This window comes from Galendromus occidentalis, unplaced genomic scaffold, assembly GCF_000255335.2.
Source record: "Galendromus occidentalis unplaced genomic scaffold, Mocc_1.1 scf7180000077526, whole genome shotgun sequence".
NCBI classification, from domain to species: Eukaryota; Metazoa; Arthropoda; class Arachnida; order Mesostigmata; family Phytoseiidae; genus Galendromus; species Galendromus occidentalis.
Window position 1 is genome coordinate 250,548 of NW_003805514.1, and position 20,533 is coordinate 271,080.

General features: G+C 51.4%; 4 protein-coding genes across 4 annotated transcripts in view; 3 read left to right on the forward strand and 1 right to left on the reverse strand.

Moving 5' to 3' along the window:
• Positions 1 to 1,304: 1,304 nt before the first annotated feature.
• LOC100907906 (activin receptor type-2A-like) lies at positions 1,305 to 2,903 on the forward strand. The gene has a single exon (XM_003747929.1). It carries the CDS (start codon positions 1,305 to 1,307, stop codon positions 2,901 to 2,903), a length of 1,599 nt encoding a protein of 532 aa, XP_003747977.1.
• A 2,370-nt stretch (positions 2,904 to 5,273) lies between these two features.
• On the forward strand, positions 5,274 to 6,602 carry LOC100908046 (activin receptor type-2A-like). Its single transcript, XM_003747930.1, has one exon. The coding sequence runs from the start codon at positions 5,274 to 5,276 to the stop codon at positions 6,600 to 6,602; it is 1,329 nt and encodes a 442-aa protein (XP_003747978.1).
• Positions 6,603 to 8,627: 2,025 nt separating this feature from the next.
• Positions 8,628 to 14,608, reverse strand: LOC100908185 (troponin T). Its single transcript, XM_018641226.1, has 10 exons — positions 14,558 to 14,608; positions 13,759 to 13,893; positions 10,786 to 10,950; positions 10,578 to 10,683; positions 10,263 to 10,498; positions 10,091 to 10,183; positions 9,852 to 9,998; positions 9,622 to 9,771; positions 9,444 to 9,503; positions 8,628 to 8,876 (listed from the first exon to the last, which is right to left on the reverse strand). Exons 2-10 carry the CDS (start codon positions 13,891 to 13,893, stop codon positions 8,829 to 8,831), a joined length of 1,140 nt encoding a protein of 379 aa, XP_018496742.1. The 5' UTR covers positions 14,558 to 14,608; the 3' UTR covers positions 8,628 to 8,828.
• Positions 14,609 to 18,887: 4,279 nt separating this feature from the next.
• Positions 18,888 to 20,533, forward strand: part of LOC100908328 (RNA polymerase-associated protein CTR9 homolog) — a 4,127-nt gene continuing 2,481 nt past the window's right edge. The window contains exons 1-3 of the mRNA XM_018641207.2: positions 18,888 to 19,045; positions 19,172 to 19,361; positions 19,466 to 20,515. Of these exons, the coding sequence (XP_018496723.2) occupies positions 18,888 to 19,045; positions 19,172 to 19,361; positions 19,466 to 20,515 (1,398 nt within the window). The remainder of the gene's footprint in view (positions 19,046 to 19,171; positions 19,362 to 19,465; positions 20,516 to 20,533) is intronic.

A 20,533-nucleotide genomic window follows, 5' to 3' on the forward strand; every position in this document is an offset into this window, starting at 1 on the left:
GACTCTAAGCTCCTCTGTGGATGGAAGAATTCCCCTATGGCGATTTCGGGGGCGATCGGAATCAACAACCAGATGACACACTGGACCCTCGACGGGCGGCTGAGCACAATGATGTCCTTGATCTTTGCTGAAGGTTCGAGCGCGATCGAGCCAATTCCCGGAATCGATCTCCTGCCTCTGTTGATTAGTTTGGATCACAGTTGGATCTCACCGGATCACACCCTTACGTATCCCATCTGACAACATTTGGTTCTCATCACTCATCAGATGACGCCCGCATCTCATCGGATCACGCTCTGATTCAAGGGCGATCCGATGAGACCCACATGTGTTCCGATGACATATTATGAGGTCAGAGTGACTCAATGGAGGCAAGAAATCGTTTTCTTCCACGCCACCTTACGCATACGTACGAGGGTGAAAAAGCCTCACAGGCCTTCGAGCCGAATTCCACGTCTCTTCGATGTGTTTCTGCCACCGAACGTCTTCACTCGAGCTGCGAAGAAGGAAGATGGCAAGCAAGCCAGCCAGCCAGAATTGCGTGCTCGGGCTCCTCGTTGATAATCACATCAGGCCGGCAGAATTCTAGAGACTCTCATGGGAACCCCGAAACTTCGCTTTACTCCTGGCTCGTTCAGTCAAACTCTAATCGGTCTGACAGAGCTCAACCGCAGTGTGTAGATGTGTTTGTGAGTCCAGATGATGTTCTCGCTATCGACTCGGGTAAACACTCAAAGCTATTCGAGATGGAGACCGGTTCCGATTAAAGAGCGATTATGATGGGGAGCATGCTTCACAAGCGGGATAATGACCTCCCGGAAGATCAATTTTTTGCACGAGAACTATCTAATAACTACACATGCTGCCGGTCTCACGAGGCGTCATATCGGCCCGAAGAGGATCAGTGAGTCCCTAGCGATGATACCCATCACGGAAATTCCGAACCCGAGCTCTAACGACTTAACCCCCCCCTCCCTGAAACCACATGTTTCCCCTGGAGAGCGATGCGTTCATCCAAGGAGGGCAGACCGAAGTCAATCTCTGGCTCTCGCGCTCTAAATTTCCGTGAGTGGCTCAAGCCGATTGAGTAGTTCCGATGATAGCGCCCAAGTTCTCTTTTTGTCTAAGTCAGACGGCCCTGGAGCTCCGATTGATTGCATCGAGCTGGGAGGATATATTTTGTGAAAAAGAGAAACGGCTCAGTGACTGGATCGAGTGACAGCGCCCTCAAGCCCCCGAACTGGATACCCATCGAGGAATCACCCGATCTCCGTAAATCGTTGGTTCCCACCACGTTCACCACCATGTATGGGAATGCGAACGCTATAGTGGCGACAGTTTTCTGTCTTATCATCTGTGAATATTCAGCTGACTCAGATGTCGCGGCCAGCGAGGTTCGCGCGCTTAGGTGCGCGGTCGCCAATTCCACGGTTTCCGATGATCTGAAAAACGTCGAAGAATGCAGTAGCGGCGATACCAACTCCGATATATCTCCACATTGCTACGTAGTCTTCCGGAATAACTCTCAGACCGATACGTTGGAGGTGACTTTCCGCGGGTGTTGGACTAACGACGCTCCGGATTGCATCGGGCACGCTCGACTCAGCGAGGAGAAAGCCGCCTGTCAAGCTCGTTCGATGGGTAATAGTTTCTTCCTGTTCTGCTGCTGCATCGGAGACATGTGCAACCGGGATTTCGAGCCTCTTCCGCCAATACCAGACACACCCCTCAATGCTTCTTTGAACGCCGGGAGAGCTCCCGACAACGGTGCATATACCTATTCCAAAACCCTGATCTATGTCCTGGCACCAACCATCGGCCTCGTGGCGATCGTGTTGCTGTCCTTTCTGGGACAGCTCAATCGTCGCAAGTGTCTCCTCGCTCGACAAACGGTCGGCTCAGCAGAGAGAAGCTTCCCGTGCCCCGTCGGAACACCGATGCTCCCCCTCGAGAATGTGACGCTCATCGAGCAGGCCGCACAGGGGAGCTCCGGAACCGTCTGGAGGGGCCAGTACAACAACTCGCCCGTGGCAGTGAAAATTTCCCCCGCAGGCGAGCGTCAAAGTTGGCTGAATGAAGAGAAAATTTATCGTTCGAATCATATGCAGCACGCAAATATACTACGATTCGTCGGAGTCGGACAGCAGCTCGACAGCCAAACTAACCTCATGGAGTACTGGCTCCTGACGAGTTGGCATGATATGGGTAGTCTCTACGATTATCTCCGTTTCAACACGGTCACCTGTTCTCAGATCCTCCAACTCTCCGACTCGATCGCTAAAGGGGTGATGCATTTACACACGGACGTGGTCGCGGGAAAATACGACGACTACAAACCGGCCATGGCTCACAGAGACCTAAAGTCCAGGAACATCATTATGAAAAATGATCGGACAGCGTGCATCGCAGACTTCGGCCTGGCTATCGTGTTCGAGCCCGGAGCCCAGGTAGGCAACACCCACTGCCAGGTAGGGACGCGTCGCTACATGTCACCGGAAGTATTGGAAGGCGCCATTTCGTTCGATCGTGAAGCTTTCCAGAGGATCGACATGTACGCTGTCGCCCTCATCCTCTGGGAGATTCTGTCCAGGAACAGAGACTGTGACCCGTGCCCAACATATAGGCTTCCATTCGAAGAAATCGTCGGTCTGCACCCCTCGATGGGAGACATGCAGGAGGTCGTAGTCAACCAGAAGCAGAGGCCCTTCATTAAAGACACGTGGCGAGGAGAGAAAAGTCTGTCAGTATTTATAACCACTCTGGAAGAGTGCTGGGATTCCGATGCCGACGCCCGGCTGAGTGCGAGTACGATGCACGAGAGATTGCAATCGCTCATCTCTCAGCAAGCCGCAGGGGTTATCCCGAGAGATGAACATGAAATGACTGACGAGAAGGGACAATAGGTTCCTTCCGATTCCCAACATTTTTTCCGTCAACAATGAGGAGCGTAGTTTCTGTGTTCACGATCATGGTTACGAGATAAGTTATCGTCGTCTTTATATAGAGCCTTGTACATATATGTAAGCTTTATGAGCGAATGTCATCCTGCTATTGTGAAATTCTCTTCGGGGATGAAGTCCTTTGTTGCTGTGGATCAGCTTTAAGCGTCAATCGGAGCGACTCTGCACCCGCCTCAAACCATACACAATCTATGTATACAAACGTTGAGCTAGTCGCCAAAGTGTATTCTATAACTGAGCTGCATTCTGGAAATACTTTATATCTACCCCATTCCGTGCCGCTAGCCGGGAATCGACGTGTGACAAAAACATCTGGAGTTTGGGTGCGCGATGAGCATTGAGTGTAGCCGCGTGCAAGCCTCGGAGACATCGGTCGTGATTCCATGTCGTTCGAGATATTTGTCTGGGGAGTTCGAAGAAGCTGACCGGATTAATCTCACGCCTTGGATGGATTTTCATCTGATCGGAATTTGCAACCGTAGGGGTCGTCGATCCTCAACGAGCTCCAATACGAACCCCTGCGGAAGACATCCGAAATTGAAGCGAGCCCCTGTAATTTAAAAAGTCCCGAATCTCCGACCTCAACGCACAAGTAGGCAACAACGACACTAAAGCGGGCGCGGATGCTGCCATCTTGGTCGCTCAAGAGCTCCGTGGAATTTTCGAAAAACTTCGGAAACGATTCTCGTATGCCTTGTGTGACCGATTCGATGACCTGATGCTCTGAGTTCACCGTGAGACTCGTCAATGATGGGATCAACTTCCGTTCCTGATGCCGAAATTTCCGGACGGAGCTCTAGGCGCCCTTACCAGCGGACAAATTTGTACAATGGTTCCATGTGATAAGTGCAATTCGAGAGTCGCCGGATGAGCTTTAAGGTGATCTTGCGAAGTTTTTTCGCCCATAATGACCGTCGGACCCTAAACCATTTCGCCCGGTGACCTGTCTGTAGAGACCACCATGGATATACTGCGAGGATCTCGAGAAGCATTCCCGGAAAGCATTGGTTTAGTGTGTATTTACAGCCATGACTTAAATCACTTGACCATCGAACTGATGAGGCAATTATTTTGTGGAATGAATAAATTTTGTTTTGAATCAATTTGACAGAAATTCAGACTAAGACGAGGTCAGTGTCTTCACTCTTGGGTTTGGGAGAATCTCCGGAGAAGTATGCCGATCTTCTGTCTCCTCCTCTGCATCGCTTCCTCCCGGGCCGCTACACGGACGAGCCCCTCAAGCAGATCAAATTGTTCGTTACCGATGCCTTGAGCTCCTCTGTATTCGCGTCTGCTGCTTCCGTCGATCCATGAAAGGCTTCGACTTCCTTGACGACTCGCAGCGTAGAGGAATCCTTGCTGCTCTCGGGGTGAGGATATATTCTAGGGATTGGTTTGCCTCGTAACTTGGAGAGGAATCAATGAGAGTATTGGCTTTCAGCTAGGAGCTGGATCCCATTTTTCCCCTGGTCCCGCACTATTGCTGCGACAGACCTTCCAAGTAAAATAATCAATGACCGTCTGTCCCAAAAAAAGGAGACATCTAATCATGGAATTTGAAAGTTCCTCGGACCAGAGACTTCTCGAAGGCGGCGACAGTCCATTTCCATCCGAACGCCAAGCAGGGATTCTCATTTCCAGCGGTCGCGGTCAAGAAATACGTGTGGGGAGCTTGGTGCGCTTAGCACAATCTGGATCCGCTGGGTTTTATCGCGCCCAAGCGAAATGTTGATGTGTACACGAAAACCAATAAGATCCAACCCCACCTCTCCACCCCTCACCATACGTCCAGATAATAGAAAACGCCCGCAAGATGTGTAGCTCCCAGAACGCTTCGGGAGTACGAGCTGGAAAGAGAAGAATCGGAACGGCCACGATCCTGGAGCTGAAAATTCCGGGGTGACACGATAATCCCCCGATCGTATCGACTGATGAGAAAATTGAACGACCGATACAATTCCGAAAAATTTCAGAAGAAGCTCTCCGAAATCCGAGATCGACGCGGACCTGAAGAAGCTGGTCTCGAAAGTGGAGAGTGGGTGAGCCGGGTGAAGAGTGAAGAAGAGTTGTACTCTGTCTTGTTTTGATTCGTAAACAAAGCGCAGACACCGCAGCCGCCTGGTTGGAGCCAATTCAATTTTGAGTGATCGTGTCTGTTGGGTGAATAGGATCTGGCGGCCGTGCTTCCTGGGAGCCAAGGGAGCGGATCTTTGTCTGAAGAATTCACTTGGTCTCCGTGCATTCTGTCAGACTTTTGGTCGGGCGGTCCAAGACGAGATTCTCCGGAGTCTCACGAAGGGATGTGAGTTCCTCATGGATCCTCTGAAGCAGACACACTTAGCGACTCTAAACTACACGGGTTGTATCGCAAGGCTGAATATAGATTCGTGGGATGCCGCGATCGGTGGAATGAGTGAGCTCATCAAAGCTTGGTCTTTCCGAGACTCCACTCCGAGGGAGCACGCCTCCGAGATCTCATCTAATTGCAGCGGAATCTTCAACTTCAACACGGAAGAATTTCCGCCGTACAAATACTCCTGCTCGGAATACGCTCCTGCAATACTCATCGCCATCCTCGTCTGGGCTGCAGCGACTGCCTTGTTAAGGAGGAAACACCGTAGTCGTCCAGAGCAAAGTGAGAGTAATCCTGATTCCTCCTCCGACGACATTCTCTTTTCCGAATGGACAATCCCCGGAGGAAAACTCGACATCGACGCAAGCGCGGGTTTCTTCGGAATACATCGCCGGGTCTTCAGAGGGACGTATAAGGAGACCCCCACGGTCCACAAACAAGTGGCAGTCAAGATTCTCCGAGCTCAACATCTGGCTCTCAATGCAGCGCGCGTACATAGCTTGTGCCAGATGCAGCATCCTAATATTTTGGAAATTTTCGGAATCGGCCGAGAAGCCGGGAGTCGCTCGCTGTTATCAGTCGTGAGTCCCTGGCAGGTCAGGGGGAGCCTCTATGATCATCTCAAAATCAACACATTATCGTATTGCCAGCTGCTCCATTTGTCTTGTTCAATAGCGGACGGCTTGGCATATCTACACGCTGCGAAAACGCCTTCGGAAGGCGGCTACTCGAAGCCAGCTATGGCTCACAGGAACATCAAGTCAAAGAACATCATACTGAGAGATGACCGTACGGCGTGCATCGCTGACTTCGACTCGACAATCGTGTACGATTCCGGGACGACTGCCGAGGAAATGGTCATCGGATCGTTCCTTTACTGGTCGCCGGAGTTGCTGGAAGGCGGAGCGACGACGGCATTGCCCACACGAGAAACTTCACAAGCAGCTGATATCTACGCGGTGACCCTCGTTCTCTGGGAAGCTCTGTCCAGGACAGCTGTTTCGTCCGAATCTTCGGAATATGTCATGCCGTTTGAGGACACCGTCGGACCAAACCCTTCGTTGCTGCAGATGCGGGAAATCGTCGTGTCTCGAAGGAAGAGACCGATTATTGAGAGAGCATGGCGAGAAGACGATCGGTTCTCTCCTTACATCTCGCTCCTTGAACTTTGTTGGGATCAAGATCCTCGCATCCGCTACAGTGCCGGCAAGCTCCACAGAAGCTTAAGACTTTTCGAGTCTGCCATGGTGAGCCCGACGAAAGACAAATTTGTCCCGTGGCCGGCTTAAGAAGGGAATCGCCACGAGAAGTCTTTCATTACCGATTCTCAAATCAGAACGCTGATCCGGATCCGCAAGCATCGAGGCTCTGCAGTGTCCGGCTAACCCTCGGCTCCCCGTCTCATCCTGCCGTGAATTGAATTTCACATACATACATCCATCGCCCGTGCTTCCGCCACATTTCCCGTTCGATCGACTAGGTAATTATTGTACCTTATTATGACTTAAGTAGAGGCGCCGAGTGCCCTCGATTGCGCGATGTGTTGCAGTGGGAATCGTCTCGGGGAGGGCCTCTCGAGTCGCTAACCTACGTGTTAGCGGGAAATGGAAGACTATATCAATTGTGGTTGTGAATGTCGTCCAAACATCAGATATACCTCGGATCCGTAGAGATCAAAAGGAAGCGTACGGGGACCTGGCAAAGACGGTGTGTGAGAGAATGGCCCTAATAAAGACCATTTTACGAGATCTCTTGCCCGTTGTTCATTGATTATGGATGTTCAATCTGTGGACTCCACGGGTTAGATTCTGCTCGCGAGCTCGCGGGTGTTGGCCGCGTTGGGGGACGATCATGAATTTCCCCTCGAGTTTCAGGGAGTCCTTGTGGGTTGCAGAACTGTTGGGATCTGGGCATTCTCCGTCGGGCAAGGAGCAAATTGGGCCACCGAGAACATTCGGAACGAGAGATACGGCGATGACTGCAAGATCAGCACAGAGCGCCCCGCTCAGGTAACGAGCCGCTTCTGTTATAGGCACGAGGGAATAGCGAACCAGGACAGAGTCGGCATTCACCAGAAAGGGTCCCGAATAGATGTCCCGCGAAGCCTAGAAACCATCAACGGCCGCTCCGGTGGCCAGGTTCATTCTGCTGATGCTCGGACTGTATCGTTGGCTTTCTGAAGAGATCGCCTCCAATTACGGTCATCTCCATATACCTGATCAGATCAGTCATTGGATATCCGTTTAGTGTCGAGGTCGGTCGCCGCTCTCCGATTGGCCGATCTGAGCTACTCGCGTGGGTCGCGATGACATGGGAATCGTGATGGATTCGGAGATGAAATCGCCCCGATGACGAAGAGGATTCAAATCTCTCCGCGCAATGAAACTCGCTCTCCGTCTCTCATGTTTCCTTAGAGTCTCAACCCGACCGAGAAGACTCATTGTTAGCGGAACTGCAGACGGTGTCTGTGAGCGACCAGTCTGACAGTTCGAGCGGTGAGCAGGCTCAGACGCCGGGAGCGTTACTGGAGTCTCTATCCAGCAAAAATTCTACTTACTCATCCCCGAATTCAGATTAGAGATCGGTTCGAAGTTCAATGACGAGTACAGTCTAACGTCCAGGATACGACTCATTTCGAACATATCGAGTTATGAGATCAGCGTAGGCTCAAACTTCTCGAAGCTGGAAATACAGCTAGAGTCCGGGGACTCCGACCTGGGGCTCGATCGCGCTGTATCCACACAGCAGCCGGTCAGTCTCCGCGAGGAACTGGTAGAATAACTGTGTCTTTGGACGGAGACGGGCGTCGTCAATTCACACAATCGATTGCGAGACACAATCGATACATGGGAATGTTCGCTCCGGCGGAATAGGATTCGGGATCAGCGCATCTCTAGTTTTGTGTATGTCGAACGACGCCAGAGCTCCGGGACCTTTGCTAAGCATTTATCAGATTTTCGTAGCTCCATTTCCTGCCAGGTCTTCAAGCCGATTCCTTGAAATGAAATGGATATTTCTCGGACCTGATCACCGCGGTACGCTCGCTCATCGATATAGACGGGGTGTTCGAAGTCCGGCGTTTCTCTCAGAGCTCGAAACAGTCTCAGGGCCGCCCGGATGGCGCCAGATCTTCGCAGGGCATGAGCTTTCGGATGCTAATTGGTTTACGCGCTTCCTCCGACGGCTTATCGAGGAATTCACACCTCACTGAAATGCACATCGGCTCCGGGGCTCGTCGAAACTGTGCCAGCTCAGGAATGATAGCGACACGCGCCTCCGTCGACTCGATGAAATGAAATGACTCGTTGTAGTTTTTCTATGCTCGATTCATTTCCCTCGACAGAACTCTCCAGATAAGCAATAACAAAAATTTCCTCTCATAATTTCGCTGAATATTCAGTTCGATCCGAATACATGGATAACAGGAAAACTCCAAACTGAAGAATTATAACTTGAGGTCAACCAGAGTCCGGTGCCCATTTCCAGGTGGGTTCGATGGATCCTTAGGTCGATGCCTATTCTTCCTCCTCCTCCTCTTCTTCCTCTTCCTCCTCCTTTTCATCCTGAAATCAATGTCTTTAATGAATGAAACGGAGGTATGGGTATTTTCATGAGCGAAGGTGAGTTCCTAGCCCCCGTCTGAGGAGCAGCACAGAGGAGACTCGTTCCCACCACTCGCGGTTGGAACGAATTCCCGAAAACGACGATTTCCCCCCCCTCCTCTTCTCCTACGGCTCGGTCACATAAGAGATAGCTTTCAGGGAATATTCCTAACGGCGATCCCGAGTCGTAGCATAGGAGCTCGATCGATCTCGTAGGGAAAAGCAGTAGGTATTTCGGATCTCCGGCGTCGTGCCGCTTGAAGGCTGCGCGCACGTCGCAAAACGTCGGGCGCACATAGAATTAGGTAGACCAACATGGGAGCCAGTGTGTAGAAGAGACGCCGCGCACGAGGCGGGCGCTCTCCGTGAGTAAGATAACGAATAAATTGTGGCATTGTAAAATCGAACTCGAATTCTTCCCCAAGCTCAGGGGGTCTATAACAGCACAGGAGGAGGTCCGTAACACTCAGAAGTCTCATTCGAGGTGCTACAGCTGGGTTTCTCCCCCGGCTGACCACTCTAGATTACCTCTTCCTCTTCCTCCTCCTCCTCTTCTTCTTCCTGCTGCGGCAGAGGTGCTCGGCGAATCTTCAAGAGAGAGCGCTCTATGAATTCTTGTGGCCCTTATAATTGGCCCTAATTATTCCGTCCAAGATGCATTGCACTGATATCGGAATTTCCATGGGGGCGAATCACATCAACTCACAGGCTCTGGGTCCGGCTGCCTTGTCGGAGGCGGTTGATAAACGGGTTCATCATCATCCTCATCATCATCGTCGAGCCCGCGACGTCGGAGAACTTCCTTGTTTTTCGGGTTTTCAGGATCCCAAGAAGGTAGTTTGCCGCTCGAAGACTCCTGAGTGTTAATATTTTTAGAACAATGGACTCCTGGGGATAATCAAGGACGGGAAATAAACGGAGGCAAGATCGAGATACCTTGAAAGTCATCAGCTTGTTTTCCCATTGTTTCTCGAGATCCGCGTCTTGTTGAGCTTCGATACCACCAGAGAAGAGTTCTTTCTTGTCAACGAAAGAACGCCGATCCGTCCTCCTTTCGTACTTGCTAGCTACTTGGATTTTCGGCTGGGTGGGTGGACGGTCTCAGTTAGTCTTCTCATCCGCTCAGACCAGCACATATAAGATAAATTGCAGTAAAGAAATAGGGGCAAGCCTACCGGATGAGGTCCCTGCAGAGCCTCGGGGTCGAGACCCTTCTTCAGAGCCTTGCTACGACTGATCTGACGCTGACGTTCAGCCAACTCTTTCAGCTGCATGGGAAGATTTCCTTTTAATGATACAGGAACAACGTGCGCTAGATCGATACGAAGAGTCAGAATCGTCACTTACATCGTATTCTTGAACCTTTCGGCGTTCTTCCAAATCGTACTTTTCGGCTTCGAGTGACTTCACACGCTCCCAGAGCTCGTTAGCTTTCTTCCTGAGATCTTCGACCGAGCAACCGTCGAAGTCCAGAGGCTTGACCCGCATGGCCATGATCGCCCTCTTGTCCTCCTCGAGCTGTTCCCGAGTTTTTCCCATTTCGCCGCGGGCCGCCATGACGTTCGCGAATTTCCCGAAAACACCTGGCATCGGGAAAAATCATCAGACTATTCGAGCACCGAATGACGCTGGCCTCATATTCCCTCACTAACGGGAACTCACCGCTCCCCCCGAGGGCGGCGAAGTTGCCAAGGTCTTCACGTTTCATGATGGTGAAGTTCGGTTTCACCGGTTCGTTATCCTTCTTCTCCTTGGCGGCTTGCATGGCCTAAAAAAAAGCATTGATAGTTTAACGACGCAGTGGCTCGATGAGCCCGAAAAGAAGCTGAATGGTCAACGCGAGAGGAATATCAAAAAAGCTTTTCCGAACCTGGCGCTTCCTCTCTGCTTCCTCCAATCTCTTGCGCTTGGCCTCGGCTTCCCGAGCTTTCTTCTCCTCGAGCTCTTTCTGACGTTTCTCGTCCTGGATTCGCTTCTGCTCGGACAGGGCCATTTCTTGTTGAGCTCGAGCCTCCCTGCGCTTAGCCTGGCGTTCCTAAGGGGACAGGATGCGATGATGAATAAAATTATTCGGCCTCGACAGACCTTCGTGTTACCCAGAGCGTTCCTAATGAGAAGGTAAACTAATTGCACATTTTCCGTGCTGGCTCAGTGTGACAAAGCCGCTGAAACAATGATTTATCTTCCAGGCGCTTCTTCTACGAGAGACATTAGCCTCGCGACGACCAACCCAGACGAGCGATGCGCTTCTCTCGCTGATGCGTCGTAATGGCCTTTGTCAAACGGCCAAATTGTACCAAGCTTTCTCGGCCCAACGTCTAGTCCTTATCGCGTAAGCGCTCGCTGACACGTTGATTGAAGGCTCATAGTGTCGAGAGAGATTGAGCACCAGATTGTTCACGACGACAGCTCTGAAATCAGCTTCCAGGGAGAACCGCCGGGGGACGATTTTTCTTTGCCTCGCGAATTTTACAAGTTTTTCTATAAAGAAGGTCCGCGCGGAGCCGAGCCATTTTCCGAATCGCCTCGGTGATGCTCTCACTCTCGGACCATTGTTTCGGTGGGGGTGCAGGGTGCGAGCATATCGACGTCGCAGAGTTTCATATCTCGTCTCAGAGATGCAGATCCGACCGCTCCAGGATCACGGATGGCGTAGACATCTAGCAGACGAGTTTATGAATCCTGATCGGTGGACCTCCTCACCCGAAACCCCACCTCAGGGAGTTCTTCCCTCGCTCATTATTGAAGTGGGGGGCGTCAAGCATCTGGTTGTTTGCATCGTTTTCAGACTGAGGCTCCGACACTGGTGACCTGGCGGTATAGCCCTCCCAGAACGTCGCACCAAAGTCTCGGAATGACGTCTTGCTATCGGTCGAGGGTAGCAGTTGTGACAATCATCTTTCTCATCATCACGGAAATCCACGCAAGTGTGGCTGGCGCCGGTAGGAATGTGTGCGCGTTCAGTGATAATGAGGTGCCTGACGAGATCGGAGCTGTAGAAGATTGTGGAACGGGACGTCTGATTCCGCCCCACCGAGGACCGCTCTGCTATGTTCTCTTCAGAAACTTCACAGCCGGAGGTTACGCCGAAGTGGTGATGCGTGGCTGTTGGCCGAAAATTGAGTCCGAGTGCTCGAAAACGACAAACGAGGGCGATATCAGAGAATCTTGCTCGATGCGAACCAGCGGAAACGATTCCCTACTCCTCTGCTGCTGCATCGGATCGCTCTGTAACAGAGACCTCCGAGCTAATCCCCCAGGCCAAGAAGAAGCACCGAGAAGGTACTTCGTCGTCCCTTTCATTGATGAATCGGATCGCGCACCGAATGTCACACGGCTATTCTTCTTCTTCTTCTTGTGCATCCCGGTGCTAGCAGTTGTGGGGTTCGCTCTGGTTTATTGGCGATCCGCGAGAATGAAGCACCTCCTCCAAGGGCTCTTCCACGATGATGCCACTAAGAGTCAATCAGATCACATTGAAGTCCAATCCAGGACAGGGGAATTGACCTCGAAATGTGTGACGCGCCTGACGGAAATCGACCAAGGCAGTTTTGGAACCGTGTGGAAAGGCCTTTGTAACGGCAGGTCGGTTGCGGTGAAAGTCTATTCGGAATGTAATCAGGACACCTGCTTCAATGAGATCGGAGTCTTCAGTCTGCCTGGAATGAAACACGCGAATATCCTGGAGTTCCTCGGAATGATACGACGGATGAGGAGTCCTATGGAGTACTGGCTCTTGACGAAATTTCACGAGATGGGCGACCTCGAAAATTATCTCCGTCTGCACACGGTGTCGTGCGGTCAGCTGCTATATCTTGTCGAATCAATCGCGAAGGGCTTGATGCACTTACACAATCACACTGTTTTCGTCGATGGGAAGTTCAAACCCGCTCTAGCTCACAGAGATATCAAATCGAGGAACATCCTTCTAAAAAATGCGCACACCGCCTGCATTGCGGACTTCGGCCTGGCCGTCATCTTCGAGCCGGGCGATTGGGCCAAGCGAGCGCGTCTTCCGAGCGGAACACCGCGCTACATGCCGCCCGAAGTCCTGGAAGGTGCATCGTCCTTCGACCCTCGGACTATCCAAATGACGGACATCTACGCGGCAGCTCTGGTGTTCTGGGAGATCCTTTCGAGGGTTGGGTTCTCGTCACCAGTCGCGGATTTCAGACTACCGTACGAGGAATTCCTGAACTCTGAACAGGCAACGTTTGAAAGAATGATGGATATCGTAGTGTGGCGGAAACTCAGGCCCTCGATAAGAGAGGATTGGAGGCGCGATAAGAGATTAGCCGTCATCGTCACAACTTTGGAAGAGTGCTGGGATACCGACGCCGACGCTCGACTGGATGCGAGCCGTGTATGCGAGAGGTTGCAATCTCTGATCTCCGCCCAGCAGTCAATCGAAGTAGGCTTCTATTAGCGACCGGATCCTGGATTGACGGATGTCGTCATGAATCATGAAGCACAGAGGTACATCGAACCTACCTATGCACATATAAATGTGTAGATTCTGGTCGGCGGCTTACTTGATTTGCTAACTATCTGTGATACTTGCCGAATGTTACTCGAGACTCATTGAATAAATGAAAGTTTCCCGCTTGACGTACTTCCGTCTCGATAGTGAGAAATATATGGCTCATCCCTTGGATGTGCAGGACTTTTTCTCGATTACAGTTTGGCTCTGTCTTCTAATGCTGCTCCCAAGTTATTGCTTGATAGATTCCAATTTTCATTTTTCTGTATGTATACAATCTTTCGAAGGACTGGATGCAGACAGCATCGATGAGTGTCCTCTTGGGGGTTGAGTTCCTAAGCCAGGCATGCTTGAGCCACTAACCTTCAATTTACGGAGTTCCTCTTCCTCTTTCAATCGCTGAAGTCGACGCTGCTCCGCGTATTCCCTCCACATCTCCTCCTCTTCCTCCTTCTTGCGACGCAGCTTCTCCTCAACTTCAACTTGGGCGTCCGTCATCTGAATACAGAAACAATTCTGATTCAGAGAACAACGTCAAACGGAAAACCAGAGTCCGTGAGCCAATCGTAATCCAATGGCGAGCCGAAATCCCTGCCGTAGGGCAGAGAGAAGATCTCAGCTCGTGAGTCGAGCTGGGCGAGATGCCCTCGAAGGGACACGCCTCCTCCCACGCCTTTCCGTATAATGCAAGAGCCTGGCCTTTTAAGGGTTCCATACGGAAGCAGGCATAGGGTACAGTGATTCTGCTCTCTTGCATCCGAATTTCAGAGCTCGCCATCCTCGGGGAGCGAAATCCCTTTGAGGACTGACCTCCGGCATCTCTGAGACCGAACGTCCTTAGAGATTCCGACCCGCCAAACCCTGGAAACAAATCGATTTTCGATGGTTCCCTCTCCGATTCTCCTCATGAAATTTCTGGATTCAGAACTCGAGGAGACCGAGGGTAGTGGAGAGGATTCGTTGCCGCGGAAATCAAGACGAGTCGTACAGAGGCGTCAGGGCTCTCCTCTCGCCGTAAAAACCTCGGACGCAGATGGCCTCCGGCAGCAGATCCGAGCACGAGGAAACTTCCGTCGCGTTCGCGACAGCGGGATAACCTCGCCACGAGCTCCCCGATGATCCATAGTAACTTGTAACACATCGTATCGCGGTTTGTCCTTACCTTGGCTTCAGACAGTAGCTGCGGTGGCTCAGAAGCTGGAACCCTGCCGTCGACAGTGGTCGTTATAGGCTGGTCCTGGTTGAGCCTTTCCGGTGACCGGAGAGAAAGAGGCGAGGGTGGTTCTACTGGTGCTCGGTTCCGATCGCTTCTTCTTCCCAATAAAAATTTCCATCTATGCGCTGTTGCTGAACGGCGGTGGTGGAGGAGGAACGACGACGGCGACCAGCCTGCCCCGAGCTCTCTTTAAAGGAAGGAACTCAGTGAGCCGAGCCAGGAACTGACACCGTCTAGTTCACGGAGGCGTTTTTACACGACGAAACTGCCTGACTCGAACCAGGTTCCTGATCGGGATAGTTCCCAATTTCAAAGAATGAGATCGATGGCATTCCTTCATCTGATTCTAAATCGATTGCGGACCCCGGTCCTCAACGATCCCGCTCAGGAAAACTAATAAGTGATAACCCTTCAATCACGATCCGCTCGCGGAAAGTCATTAATTACAACCGCGGGACATCCTAGCGGGACCTTGATCTTCGCCAATAGTTAGTGGATACATTCTTGAATCTACTTGCGACCGACCGCGTGTGCTAATGAGTTTTCGCCGCAGATTAGAGGAAACAAGCCCGCGATTGTAGCGAAACCTCTATAGTTCACCCAGTCCTCCAGACTCGAATCGTCTGTCATACGCTCGTTAACAACGAGGAGGGACGGGGTCGAATCGAACAAGTGTCTCTGTTCCCTTCTAAGTCGTCGGCGTCTTCCGGCTCTGAGCTGATAGACATCAGCTCGAAGCTCTCGCGACACGTGTCACCGCGTTCAGGTTGGATGACAGCGAGACGTCGATGCATCTAACGATTCATTATCGGCCTCGTGAGTAGGACTATGAAAGACCACTACAAACGCATCCCGGATCGGGGCGAGACTGGTTGTTGCCTGTCGATCCATACTGCGAACAACGAATATAGAACTCCATTCCTTTCCGAGAATTATCCGCTCAGGCTCCACGGATTCCCGGACCATTGTCTCGATGTACACAGAGATATTAATCACATTTAGCATCTTCAAGCCGACCATCCATGGATGAGCTTCGCTCCGAGGGATTTCTGCCGTTCCATTCAGTCATAATCAGACTGCAACGAGTCCGACTGGCGATCATTGAAATACATGGAATGATTAGATCATTATGGTCCACAAGCATCATCCGATCCCTCATGAATAAGTGAAGGAAGGTCCCCGGGGTATCGAAGCAGGCTCGTTGAGCGAACGGAAGCAAGTTCGATCTCCAGTTGGAAAGCAAGACTCGTATCGCATCGGTAGCAGATCTCGAGAGACTGAGAACGGTTGCCAAGCCGCTCGCCAGCCACTCCGATGGAACTACGCGAGCGTTGGTCTATGCTTCATAGGTAGCTTTGCTGTAGCTTGTTCTTCCCGGTTGGCGTCTGGGTTGGTTGGTCGGTCCGATCAACTGAATGTGAGACCGGCTCTCCAAGTTTGCCAAGGCCGCATTGCGGAGGAGGAAGACGACGACCCATCGTTTCAAACAAGCTGACTCACTATCACTCCAAACAAGCTCTGCGAGGGAAAAGCGAGAGGCTGCTCATGGCTTCTCAATACGCGTTTGCAGTGTGAGACGGTATTCAGCGAGCTGATACTTGATTCTTCTAATTCTGCACCCTCAGCCTCCGTGGTCTGGTTCTGAATTGGTCGATTCTTATTCGAAACACTCATTCCACATTTCATCTTGTCCCGAAAACAGAGACGGAGACCGAGAGGGACTTCAATGGAATTTGATTTCTCTCATATAATTCTATGTATAAGAACCTCGAACTTTCTGACATCCTCTCATATATTTGTCTGTTTGTCTGTTTGTCGTTTCCCCGCTTTCCCGTTCCCCGCTTTCCCGTTCCCCCGCTTTCCCGTTCCCCCGCTTTCCCGTCCGCTCATCCGACAACCTTCCTGCATAGTCTTCCTTGTGCAGCTCCGCCAACGCTGTTCTTGCGATCCCGGTCAATAAGGTGCGGGGGAGAACATTATCTTCTCTCATCCGCAGTAATCTCAATTGATTCCGTTGCAAAAGAATTCTCCCTGTGTGTCCGTCCCATCCCGTTCCGCCAAGATCTTCAGCAGCCTATCAAGGCTCAACATCGCGCCTAGTTCAACACAAGCTTGCTCAAGGCGACGTTTCTGCAGCCGCTCGTACCTTGCTTTCCACCGACGTGACGGCACCACCCGATCTCGAAGCCCAGCGTACACTCGAAGTCAAGCATCCCGAGTCAGACATCCGAACAGCCATCAATAGTCTCCCAGCCCGCTCAAGTGGAGGTCTAGACGGACTTCGCCCTCGCCACCTGAGGGATCTGATCAAGAAAGACAGTAGCTCTTGTTCTCTCGTTGAGGCGCTGGCTAAGTTCTGCACAATGGTGATCAATGACAGGCTGCCTGATCTCGTCCTGGACACCTTCTACGGAGCAAACCTCTTGGCGCTGCGTGAAAGAGACTGGGGCATAAGACCAATTATTGCTGTCGGCAACGTTTCGAGGCGTTCGGCAGGCACGATCGCCATCCATAAGAACAGAGACCCCATTCGAGATCTTGTCACACCTGTACAGCTTGGATTTTGCGTAGAGGGAGCTTGCGAGGCCGCCGTTCATGAACGGCGGCCTCAAGCTTCATTGAGGTTAAGAGAGATTCCGGCGAGATTCTAGTCAAGCTCAACTTCGCCAATGCCTTCAACTCTCTTCACAGAGATTTAATTCTCAATGCAGTTCAGGCCAACTTTCCTGCTCTATACCCCATATGATCCATCAGGCGTACAGGTCTCTCTCGAAGCTTCTCTGGGAACACAAGGTTCTGCTTTCGAGATGTGGAGTCCAGCTGGGTGACCCATACGGCCCGGCCATCTTTTGCATTGCTCTTCATCAGCTCTCGTCGTCGCTCTAATCGGAGTTTAGGCCTTGGTTCCTGGATGACGATACAGTCGGCAATCGGAGCCGAATTAGTTCCAGACGGAGTCATTTTCGAATCAGAAATCCAGAATTTAAATCTCAATCCCGGTCGACAACGGGCCGGAGGGGACACCTGAGCGATTGCGAGAGCGATCCGGAACGGAGATTTCGGTCGAGACCTAGTCCTCGATCTCGACTTCGATCTCGATCCGGATCCCGAATGGTGAACTTCGTCCTCGGAGGCAGACATGATCTTCTTACGCTTGTTCTTGTCCCCTCGAAATCGGAGCCGGATTACTTCCAGCCGGAGTCATTTCCGAATCAGGAACCCAGAATTTATATCTCAATCCCGGTCGACAACGGGCCGGAGGGGACACCCGAGCGATTGCGAGAGCGATCCGGAACGGAGATCGGGAGCTCTGCCTGGATCATTCGGTTAGTCCGAGAAGAACGTCTATAATTATTAATCTGATGGAAGATTTTCGAACATGTCGAATCGATTTCATATTTTGGCGACAGATCCAATAGCTCCCGAATAAAGTTTGCAGCCTCGTTTCAGATTGTCTGTTCTTGCGACCCCGGTCAATAAGGTGCGGGGAAGAACATTATCTTCTCTCATCCGCAGTAATCTCAATTGATTCCGTTGCAAAAGAATTCTCCCTGTGTATCCGTCCCATCCCGTCCCGCCAAGATCATCAGCAGCCTGTCAAGGCTCAATATCGCGTCCAGTTCAATACAAGCTTGCTCAAGGCGACGTCCCGAAAGGTCCACGGCGCACAGCTCTGGAGAGAGAAATAAACATTCATCCGTCAATGTTTACATCAATGTGCAGAAGTACCCATGGCGGCCGCCATCTTCTCGACAAAGATGGCGGCGTAGCAGACGAAACCGTTGTTTAGCTATAAACCCGACCCGGACTAGAACGATCCGAGACATGGGTTGGGCCGCTTAACGCGGTCTTGAAGAGTTCTAGTCCGGGTTAAGGGTTCAATCACCTCACAGTGACACAATTTACTGATTTTTCACCTAACCTTCCTCCTCTCCCTCGGCGGCGGCCAACTTAGTCGACGAGATGGCCAGATATTCTATTTTTCTCGGAAGGATCCGGAGCGAGGCGTGCTCTCTCCCATCAAAACAAAAATACACGAAACGACAGACGACAGCCTTCGTTACTCAAACACCGTAACCGGTTGCCGTGCGTGTGCATATTTGAAGCAGTTTGATCCAAGCCTGTGAACGCATCCGAAAATTCTCCGAGACGGCAACATTATCCTGCGACGAGAAGCCGTGCTTACTTGTCGCCGCACGCGCGCCCTTGGCGGCGATCGTGACTGTTGTGTTCGAAGTTCTCTGATATTCGGTGAACAACAGGAATCAGCATGAGTATGGAATCGGGTTCGATAGAGATCCCGCTCAGGGATACAGATGAGGTCATCGAGCTCGACTTGAACCAGCTACCCGACGGCCAAGAAACGCTGACGATCTTGAAACAGGAGAAAGCACAGCTGCACATCTGGGTGAACTTGGCCTTAGCTTACTACAGGTATGCAGGCGCTATCAGAGCGAAGTTTTCTGTGATTTATTTGAGCCTCATTGGAAACTTCGGACCGCGCCAGATATGTCACAGAGATCCGAGAGATATTCATAGTCTGTCTCGTCGTTCTCCCAGGAAAGGAAAAGAAGCTGACATGGTGGCCTTGCTGGATTGCGCCCGGCAAGGTTTCAATACTTGGGCATCTTTGGACTATCCCGAGCACGAACAAGACCAGATGAGGTGTTTGGATACTCTCGCCGCCTGGTACGTGCGGAAGGCGAACCTGGAGAAGAACAAGGACCTCAAAACCGAAATGTTCACCAAGGTAGGTCGTTGGAAATACATTGGTAGGAACCCCGTGACTGCAGACGTAGTTTTTCACGCTCGCAGACGTATCAGAATTCAACTCAGCGATCCGATTCCCCTCAGGCCACTCTCTTGTATACCGCTGCGGACAGGATCATCATGTACACCCAAAACCATCTGCTCGGTAGAGCGTACTTCTGTCTGCTCGAAGGCGACAAAATGGATCAAGCCGATGCGCAGTTCAACTTCGTGCTCAATCAGAGTAATAACAACATTCCATCGCTGCTTGGGAAAGCCTGCATCGCCTATAACAAGAAAGACTATCGAGGCTCGCTGGCATTCTACAAGAAAGCTCTCCGCACGAATCCAAATTGTCCGGCGGACGTCCGCCTGGGTATGGGATTGTGCTTCTTCAAACTTGGGAAACTCGAGAAGGCTCGTCTGGCTTTTGGGCGGGCGATAGAGTTGAATCCTAAATGCATCGGCGCGCTGGTTGGTTTGGCTATCCTGGAGTTGAATACCAAGTCAGCTGAAGGCATTCAGAGCGGAGTCACGATCTTATCGAAGGCATATACGATCGATTCAGCGAATCCGATGGTTCTCAATCATCTGGCGAATCATTTCTTCTTCAAGCGTGATTTTCAAAAAACTCAAACTCTAGCTTTGCACGCCTTTCACAACACGGAGAACGAGGCGATCCGAGCGGAGAGCTGTTACCAGCTCGCTCGCTGTTTCCACATCCAGGAAGATTACGACCAAGCTTTCCAGTATTATTACCAGGCGACAAATTTTGCCTCTGCGAATTTCGTGTTGCCTCAATTCGGCCTTGGGCAGATGTACATGGCCCGGGGAGACAACGAGAATGCAATGTCGTGCTTCGAGAAAGTTTTAAAAGTTCATCCTAATAACTACGAGACCATGAAGATCTTGGGCTCACTCTACGCTCAATCGGGCAACCAGAACAAACGGGAGCAGGCCCGCAACTTCCTCAAGAAAGTCACCGAGCAGTTCCCAGACGATGTTGAAGCCTGGATCGAAATGGCTCAGATCTTGGAACAGAGCGACACTGCGGGAGCATTGCAGGCCTACGAGACTGTCAAGAGCATTTTACAAGAAGATCAAGCGGAATACCTCCGGAATTTTAACACATGGCGTCACTCGAGTATCGGCTCGGCAACTCGACGAGGCCAA